Genomic DNA, 10,159 nt, shown 5'->3' on the forward strand with positions numbered 1-10,159 from the left:
AGTAAAAAAGGTACTGATAAATGTGTGTGTTTTTTAAACAATATTCTAACGATGCCTGAATCATTAAAATATAGTTGAACCAGGGAGGTCTATAATATTTAATACCCGTTTAGCATTCTAGTTATATCTATAAGTTGTATGATATTTAGTTAGAGACCCTTCTGTTTTGCATCACGATCCATATGTGGGGGGTGTTCCTGCTGAGTTTGTCCCTCCAGGGCAATTGTACATCATTCTACAATCTAGTTTACGATGGAGGGATTCATATCTCAGTTTTCACAAGAATCATACAGATAACTCATGTCAGCCTTCCTCAGCTCTCCGTGTGAGCGAAGTGCAGGCACAGCACATTAACCATATTTACTGCCGACAATTTCCAAAGGAAATTGCCTCTGCAAAGGGAAAAGGGCATTTAGAAAATCCAAACTCTAGATTTCAATCAAGATACATCGGTTTAAAATATTCTTTCCTTATGTACATACTGTTGTCTTTGTCTCCGTCTGTGAACTGTGACACTTTACAGGGTATTTTATTATGTGGACAAAGACGCAAATTGCTTGCCGTCATATGCGGATTTGGGAAGAATAATAGGTTTTTAATGTGAAAAGCAAATGGGAAGCCCTTTTTTCTACATGCAGGCCATCTGTCACCATGGAGAAAACAATCTTGCCAGAGCATGTTACATTAAACAAGATCATGTTACATCATGAAGCACTTTTTGTTCTGATGTGAGAGAAAATTGAAGGACTAATTAGAGTCCCTTCAAAGAAACGGATTAGAACCTAATTTGTTTCAGCGCTTAGTGACACTTTCCATGCTTTTTTTTTTTTGAACACCCAGTCTTAAATCCTCTGAGCGCTGATTACATTGCTGTTTTGAGTGTTGCTCTCCATCATGCACCATTCCTTCCTTGCATGGATGCCCTCATTCTTCAGATCTTTTGCCAGTCTTCATCTTAAAGATAAGCCTTCCAACTCAAGCTGTTAGTCTGACTTTTAGCTTCACTCTTAAGTTTCATTCAAAGGAGCAATATTCTACACTTTTTATTTGTTTTCTTAAACTCCATTTATGATGTTAGGCAAGGTTTATAGCACCGATTTTGTTATAATTATCCAATCTTAAACATGCTGTTACTCTTAAATCTTTTGCATGAGGTTTCATGCTGCTAAAACCAACCACTTTTAATTATTACTATTATTACCATATTTCTCAAATGAAAAAACTCAATTTAATGAGGAAATAAATGCAGTTTTATTTCAAGAGTTTTGTCAGGTTTATTAGCTATCATACCACACAGAATTGTATTGTCTCGTTCAGAGGTCCAGCATGCATTTATTGAGCTGAAGCAGTAACGAAGATCAGGTTTGTGCTGATGCCTTCCAAGCTGCCTCTCATGTGTATGGAAACACCTAATTGCATATTGTGTGAAATATTTTATTTTATTTTACTCTAGATAGACAACAACACAACACAATTACTAATAAAGTAACATACATATTTAAATAACTTTTTTTTTCTGTTCAAAAATTCATCTTCTAGTCGTTTTTGATGATATATCGCCTTTAAAGGCCAGTGCTGGGCTTTAACCTCTGATTAGTTTGGACATCAGAGGAAGTGACTCTTACCCGGTTCTTGACCACTGACCTACACCGAGACATCAGAGATGGAGTAAGGGGATAAACGGCAGCCATGCTCTGTCAAAAGTGGGTGGTGGAATTCTGCTGAGGTGGCCGAAATTCTTGGTGCAATTGATTAAACAATATTTCTCCCTGCTCGATGTGAAGGGAAGGAAATATATTTGCTCTTTCAGTGTAAGCCGAACGCCCCCGTGCCTCACTTGGGGTATAAAATGATGTGTTATTTTAATTTACCAGTCCAAGCTCATTTCTCTCTCATTCTCTTAAGCATCAAGGATGCTTGTGGAAATCCTAGAATTAAAATTACATGCAATTAGATGGATTTCAAGTTCATGTATTTGTCATGTATCATTTCCTTAATTAGTCTGTGAGAGACTGATGTTCACTAGACAGCACAGGAGCTGGTGTGAAGAAAAACACAATATGAAAGTAAATTGCTCATTGTACATTCTGATCTTTCTTTTGTGCATGCAAGCAGTCAAGTGAGGATTCCTTTCTGCACTCAAAGAGAGAAATGGAGAGGAAAATGTCAGATTTACAGTGCCGTCTCGGACCCTTTCACATTCCTGGAAAAATTGCTGTGATTGACACAATGTTGAATCTCCCTCTCATCTGTTTCTCTGCATAGGACGCTGGAATTTAATAAATCCACATTATTAAAGCTCCGGTGCTGGGATATATTTCACTGTTTTTATCAAGTACACTTTTATTTGGTTGTGAAACGCATTGAGCTGTGGCACTGAATAGGCTCACGCCTGCACAACCTATTGAGCTATTGGTTTTTATGCGGTCATGAATCCCAGAGAGGTATGGAAAACAATGAGCCTCAAACTCAATGAGCTATTGCATCTTGAGATTGATAAATATAAATCTTTTTTAATATATTTATATTTGATTGTATACCATAATATCAGGTATTGTTCTAAAAGGTACATTTATGAACACCAATGCTATGGTATCTATGCCACTACTGCTGGAAAAAAACCCCTGCTTAAACCAGCCTAAGCTAATTTGCTGGCCTTAGCCAATTTTAGCTAGCCTTAGCTTTTTTTATTTAGCTAAAAAATTCCAAAATCCTTCTAAAACAGTGGTTTTGACAAGACCATCATCATCCCCCCCCCCTCCCCCATTGTCCGCAATGATATATAACCGAAAGTCATTTTGAGCCTGCTGAGACTCTCTAGTGTTCCCCAGACTCCTGGTTGAGAAACACTGCTCTAAAATCAGCTAACAGACCATTCTGATCTGGCTGGAAACTAGGGCTGCAACAAACAATTATTCTGATAATCGATTAATGTAAAAATTATTAGATAGATTTTTATAAGTTATACATGTTAGTGTTGTCACAATACCAAAATTTTGACTTTTTGATACGATACCTGACTAAAATATCTTGATACTAATACTGAGCAGATACCACAAACAAAACATAACACTACAGGAAAAGTAATTGAATAATAGATGATCCACATGGAGCTTATAGTTATTTTATCTATTAATAATAATGATAAAAAAAACTTTGTTCACTTGACCAGTGTGTGCCTGTCCTGCTTTTTAAACATTTCATCCCTCTTCAAAAAACAATGACAATGCCACTACACAGGACTATGGTGAGCAATTACAGAGCCTAAAGGTAAATATATATCTTTGCAACAGTGGTAAGTTAGCTAAAATGATAAAGCCAAATTAGACGGTTATTATTGACCTCAATTGCCCCGTTCATGTCACAAAATAAATCTTTTGACTTATATTTGAGGGCATGAGTTAGGAATGAGATGTGACCAAAATCTTATTTCATGATATGAGTAATTTTATTACAATTTATATCATGATATAGTCATTTTTGTTATTTTATCCTTAAGCAACAAACTTTGAGGACAAATACAATAAAGCAGACACAAATTAAATAAACTGTTTTTAGGTAAAGTAGGTCTATATAGCATTCAAGCAAGAGATAATACAGAAATTGAATAAAGTAATCAAAATGTCAATAATATAGTCTTAACTCTATGAATTAAATATACATTGATCCTTATTAAAGCTACTGAAGTTAGTCAAGATCAGTGAGTGATTTTCTCTTTTTCTTTTGTTGTTTGATTAACATTATAGATACAGACAGCAGGAAGAATATTCGTCTGTTACATTAAGAGCTACACCAATCCAATATATTGATACACATGCATTTTCTTTCTCAGCTGTTTATGTTTACTTAAGTCATAAGATAAGCATTTGAACTTAATTGTGTGCTTGTTTGTCCATTGAAGCGCAATAATTCGTTAAAGAGATCTGAATTCACAATCGCAAGCTGTCTGTGATAGAGGCGGCTTTCCGTGCATGTGCCTCAGGGGTGATAGTGTGCAAGTTCCTAATTTTAACATTAAGGTTTAATTTTCTCATTCATTGTTGTTTATTATTCACTCTTAAATTGTCAGTAAGTTTAAGCAGTGTGTGCTGTGTGGATATATAAAGTTTGGCACAGCTAGTGTGAATGTAGGGAGTGGAAGCAGAACGCTACACACTGTCCTGCTGTCACACATCGATGCAACTCAGGAAATACGGCTCTTATTAAAATGCATCCTTAAAGTACCAGTACTAGTTTTACCATTTTTAAAAGCAGGGTATCATGATACCTTTTTAGTACCGGTATATTGTGCAACACTAATACATCTATGAGTATTATACTGTATGAGTATATCAAACTTCTTTTTACCCTTTTTTTTCATTTAAAAAATGAAAAAGAACTTCACCGTCAGTATATTGCGGCCTTTACACATAACAGAATTTTTTGTTTGTAGTTTTGTAAAACTTTTCCATACTTTACTGGTTTGGCTTCATTTGCAAAGCTGGTCTTCTTCTATTAGATTGCATCCGGGACAGCTGAATTACAGTCTTGCGCTACAGCGCCAGCCCGGTTAAGCCGCGTTATTGCAGGTCATTACATTGGGTCATATGAGCTCAAACAACTATTCGACCACAAAAATATTTGTCGCAAATTTTAGTTGTCAACATTGTAGATAATGTCGACTAATCGTTTTAGCCCTCCTGGAGACCAGCAGGGACTAATAGCATTTAGCTTTTTCAATCATCTTTTTTCAGCAGTATTTTAGCAGATTACTAATACAACATACTATAGTGCATCACTGTATTTTACGCATTAATAGTTTATTCATGTAAAAAATAATTCACTGATCAAATGCTGGTTTATAATAGTGTTGGGCGATATGCTCCATAATCATATCGTCTTATCGTCAGTCTGTGAGATCGCCGATACACGATATTATTGTTCTAATTTAATTATTTACTTAGTTTCATTGCTGGAGAGTGAACCAACTCCACTGTAAGGCTAAACGCAGCCTAATGTTAGTGTAATCTACACATTATGGGCCTCTTTCATGAAACTTGCGTAAATATATGAGTAAATTGTGAGTAATTTGCATGTAAAACAGACCTTCCCGAAATCTCTCCTCCGGATTCACAAACGCTTCTTAAACTTCCGATTTGATAGTTAAACATGTGTATGTTAATGAATTCCAATCATTCGTAAATAGGGCGCTCGTGCACGCTCATTCACAATTAGCATAATCCCCGCCTATGAATCACAGCTACGCAAATTGCGTGTCCAGGAACGCAGTGGAATATTCTGGTCTTTTTCAGAATTTCCACGGCGGCAACGTATTACTAGTATCTCATTTTTATGAATTGTAGTAAATATATAAAAAGCAGTAACCAGTAATATTGACTTCATTGTTGTAGGCAGTCGTTGTAATCTAATTCCTCGCCATCCATTCCATCCGTCTCCGGATCACTTCCTGAATCTACGCAACTTCCTTCCATCACCACACCCGTGTTGCCACCGCCGGATCCCGCTTCCTGAGAGTGACGTCAGGCGACCGTACTGTTGATGATTCTCTCATGACAGCTGGTTGACTGATTCACAGCCAAGGGCAGGGCAAACTGAGCAAACAAAACTGAGTAAGCATTTCTTAGAAGAGTCACAGTCTAGATAGCAATTTTTGATTGACTGTTTGTGCTTTATTCAAGTCTATCAACCAGTAAAAAGACGATGTTAATACTAATAATTAAAATTGATCTTAAAATAACCTGCAACAGAGCTCCTTCTAAATCAACAAGATATAAAACAGCCACTTTTGCAGTTACCTAAAGTTTTTTTTCAAATCTAACTCATTCACTGAGTGTCATTTTGAAGACTTCAACCTAGTAGGTTGCATTTGTTGGCCACATATGAGGGTGTCTCAAAAATGTAATCAAACATGTACAGGTGCATCTCAATAAATTAGAATGTCGTGGAAAAGTTCATTTATTTCAGTAATTCAACTCAAATTGTGAAACTCGTGTATTAAATAAATTCAATGCACACAGACTGGAGTAGTTTAAGTCTTTGGTTCTTTTAATTGTGATGATTTTGGCTCACATTTTTAAACTACTTCAGTCTGTGTGCATTTAATTTATTTAATACACGAGTTTCACAATTTGAGTTGAATTACTGAAATAAACGAACTTTTCCATGACATTCTAATTTATTGAGATGCACCTGTAATGTCTGTTATTCCTTGTGAGGCGTTTTAATCATGTTTTTTCTTCTTCTTACTTTGGAAAGTAATGTATACTTTTCTGAAATGAGACTGCCTCAGTGATGTATGTGCATACCAAATACAGTCATTGTCTGTAACACTGAGCGTATTTACATGCACGTTCTTAAACCGATTATGCTCAATAAGCCGAAAACGCACTTGGTCATGTAAACGCGGTAACCCGTTTTCTTTTATCGGAGTAAGGTCATAAACGGCGTAAGCATAAACCGATCGCAACAGGTAGTTTTTTGCCTCTTACTCCGATTTCGCACGGCATGTAAACGCAATAAACCGCTTTCTGTCGGCTTATTGAAGTGCTCATGTGTTACAGGAACGCGTTGTTAGTGCAGATTTAAGCGCATCTAGACCGAGCAAACGTCTTGCAGTAAAGAAAGAAGGAAATATATCACAAAAGCAGACTTTTTCATGACTCAGAAAATGATAAAAATGTGTTCTCATCTAGTGCAGCAGAAGTGGTTCAGTCACAATGCTGCGTTTATAACTGCATGAGAGGGTAATAGGCTATATGAGCTGTAAGTTTCCAGACATGTTGCAAGTTGACATGTTGCAAGCTTAATTTAACATCACAACTGACAAATGTATGGAATACTAGGAGTCAGATACGCAAATGATTATATTTTGACTTCACTACAGGGAAATAACCTGATTTATTAATGAAGTCATGTAAACGCAACTTCTTTGCTTGTCAGGTTGATGCGCATGTAAACGGGGGAAACTGGTTATTTTAATAAGCTGATATTTGTGAGTTATCAGCTTACTTGTGTGCATGTAAATGTGCTCACTATTTAAAGAAAACTGATTACCCTACATATATTCTCAACGATCTTATAATTATGTATTTAGTTAAATTATTATTATATTATTATTATTAAATTATTATTTGGTTCATTGTTATTAACATTTTATCAAGTGAAAAAAAAAAAGTTTTAAATAATATCGTTTGCGTGTACTTGATTTCGACCCGATTTCTCACGACACCGACTTCCTGTGTTTAGCTCTAGAAAGCAAGATTCACTTTAGTGATTCAATGAATCGGTTTGTTCTTGTGACTCTTTTAAAAAAAAAACTGTTCACAAACTGACCCACCTATTCTTTTGAGCTATCAAAAGTGAGAGTCTGTAGCATTTTACTTTCATTTTGTTGGTACGGTTGAGTCCAAGGCTGTGTTGTTTATTTTTCTAGACACCATTGTTAACAACTGTTAGCAGCAGTATTGATCCCATTATTATTAATAAAGTAGACCTACACATCAGTAATGTTGAATATGAACACTATTAATTTAAATGATTATAAATATAAAGAAAATGGTTCCCACGTCACAGTTTAACTTCAAAACAGATTAATGTAAACTAGATTACAGTGGGGTGATTTAGAAACGGCTTGCGATCGGTTCCACCGAGTCCTAAAAAAAAAAGAACCGTTTAAAATGATTCACTGGCGAATCGGACATTTCTGCAAGGTACAGTGAGCTACTGCTCCAATCCCATCCAACTCAACATAAATTATCAGCGTGTGTCCTGTACTAGAGAAATGTTGCTATAGTAAACAAAACGGACACAGTTGTGTAGTTACGGTCGACCGTGTGAAGAGTTGGAGTGAAGAGTATTGTTACAGCAAATATTATACAAATGAAAGATGGCGAACGACTCTCCAGCGAAAAGTCTAGTAGACATAGACCTTTCTTCACTACGGGTGAGTAGCCTCTACCGACTACATTAGCTTGTTTTCATTGTCTTTTGCAGTCGATACCGATGATTTCAGAATCCACGAACGTATCGTAGTCTTTGTTTAAACGAGAGAAAGCGTTAAAACAATATTGACATGTGGAATGGCCCTCATTTAAGAGTTTCGATCTTTCCTTTGTTTGAACTCCACTAGCATGCGTGTTAAATACATAGCATGGATAGCTTTATTTGTCAAATCCATTGTTTGTTTTGTTTTAATTTATATTGACATTGTTTCGCAGTTTTTATTCTTACCTTTTGTTTTACTCTAGGACCCAGCCGGGATTTTTGAACTGGTCGAAGTGGTTGGAAATGGTACATATGGTCAAGTGTACAAGGTTGGTTTTTAAATCTAACTTTAAATGAATATTTTTAAAAGGTGTTATTATATCGAAAAGAACCGATGAAATGTGTTCTTCAAAGCTAAGGGCTGGTTTAAGAACATAGTATGAAGTGGTATCGAGCACACTTGTGGAAGCTGCAACTTCTTTGTCCATGATTTTGCTTTGCAGTTGTGTTTGGGATCAGAGGTTTTCAGGGTCTTTAAAAAGTCTTCAATTCCTTTTCAAATTAAAATAACTTAAAGTAATAAGAGTCTTCAGTATCTTAAAGGGGTCATGTGATGTTGCTAAAAAGAACATTATTTTGTGTATTTGGTGTAATGAAATGTGTTTATGCGGTTTAAGGTTAAAAAAACACATTCTTTTCCACATACTGTACATTATTCTCAAGCGTGTGGCGGAAATGTTACGCCCCTACCACATTGTGATGATGCCGTCAGGCCGGAGCGATGATTCAAAAACATGAAAACCCATTATAAACGAGGCATTCGTTGCATCCAGTGGGGACATAATTATGGATTATAATGACTTATACTGTCTTTTTACGCGTTGTGTTGAAAGTTACGGCTTCTTTCTTTGCGTGAACGTTTGGGCGGCGTTATGCAAATCTTCCCAGAAAGTGACGTAGGTATGTAGGGGCGTGTTAGAACGAGCCATTTTAGGTAGGTGTGGCTGACTCTTAACTTCTATAAAGAATATCTCTTTGGATTTGAGACTTTAGTCTTTGCAACTTTACAGATCTTCTTTATGCACCAAGAGCTTGTAACACTCCAAAGAGAAAAGAAAAATTGAAATCGCATCATATGACCCCTTTAAATAGTATAAGTTCCAAAATCATAAAGAGATCTTAATTTTGGGGCTGAAAAACAGGAATCATGATACGGCCTAATATGACTTAAACTTCAAAAGGCAATGATTGAATTATATTTAATATAAGCACTGCACGTTTAAATTAAAAACGCGGTGGTTTCAATTATGTATCGCTGCAGTCCATATAACTCCGAGTCGGAGGGACTTACGCCGCAAGTAGGCTGGACCTCACAAATAGGCGGGGCTCGTGCGCTGTAAATGACGGTGGCAGGTAGCGACAGAAAAAAAAAAACACCAATTGACTAGGGATGTAACAATATCAAAATCTCACGATACAATATTATAGCGATATGAAGTCCACAATACAATATTTATTGCGATATTTAAAAAGAAAAAAAGACATGAAGAATTGGAAATAAATTTTGTACATTTTAAAGTTAAATTATTCTATCTAATGCACTTTGAGAGTTCAAAATTAAAGGGGTCATATGATGCGATTTAAATTTTTCCTTTCTCTTTGGAGTGTTACAAGCTCTTGGTGCATAAAGAAGATCTGTAAAGTTGCAAAGACCACTCAAGCCCGCCCGCCGCCGCTCACTCAAGCCCACTGGCCTCCGGTCACTCTAGCCCGCCGGCCTCCGCTCTGTAGGGTATCAGAGTGAATCAAACACTTTAAGATTCGATCAGATTGGTGTTGAACAACCTAAAGAGCCGAATTCCACAAAGAGGCCCAAGACAACGTCATAAATCTGTCCACGATACGCTGGCGCCACGAGTCTGAAGCAAGTCCACCAACTAGCAGCTTTAAGCAGCTCACAGCATTAAAACAAAAGAACACTTATTGGCAATTCCAAGGAGATTGTCAATTTTGGGGCAAGAAATCAAGATTGATGGTCAAAGAGATGCACAGCATGACCATCACATGTAAATCCATGATAGTAATCACGATCACAAGCTCTTTGGATTGACTTCCCCCCACCTAGAGGACAAGAACCAGACTGAGGTTCCTTAGGAGACCTTTTAACCTCTCTGGT

The 10,159-nt window shown here is 36.6% G+C and overlaps 1 protein-coding gene across 1 annotated transcript in view; it reads left to right on the forward strand.

Annotated features, from left to right (window-relative positions):
* Nucleotides 1-7,697: 7,697 nt before the first annotated feature.
* LOC107708576 (mitogen-activated protein kinase kinase kinase kinase 4-like) overlaps nucleotides 7,698-10,159 on the forward strand; it is a 57,148-nt gene continuing 54,686 nt past the window's right edge. The window contains exons 1-2 of the mRNA XM_016512838.1: nucleotides 7,698-7,942; nucleotides 8,247-8,312. Of these exons, the coding sequence (XP_016368324.1) occupies nucleotides 7,886-7,942; nucleotides 8,247-8,312 (123 nt within the window). The 5' untranslated portion in view covers nucleotides 7,698-7,885. The remainder of the gene's footprint in view (nucleotides 7,943-8,246; nucleotides 8,313-10,159) is intronic.

This window comes from Sinocyclocheilus rhinocerous, unplaced genomic scaffold, assembly GCF_001515625.1.
Source record: "Sinocyclocheilus rhinocerous isolate Xijiao unplaced genomic scaffold, SAMN03320098_v1.1 scaffold1950, whole genome shotgun sequence".
Lineage (NCBI taxonomy): Eukaryota > Metazoa > Chordata > Actinopteri > Cypriniformes > Cyprinidae > Sinocyclocheilus > Sinocyclocheilus rhinocerous.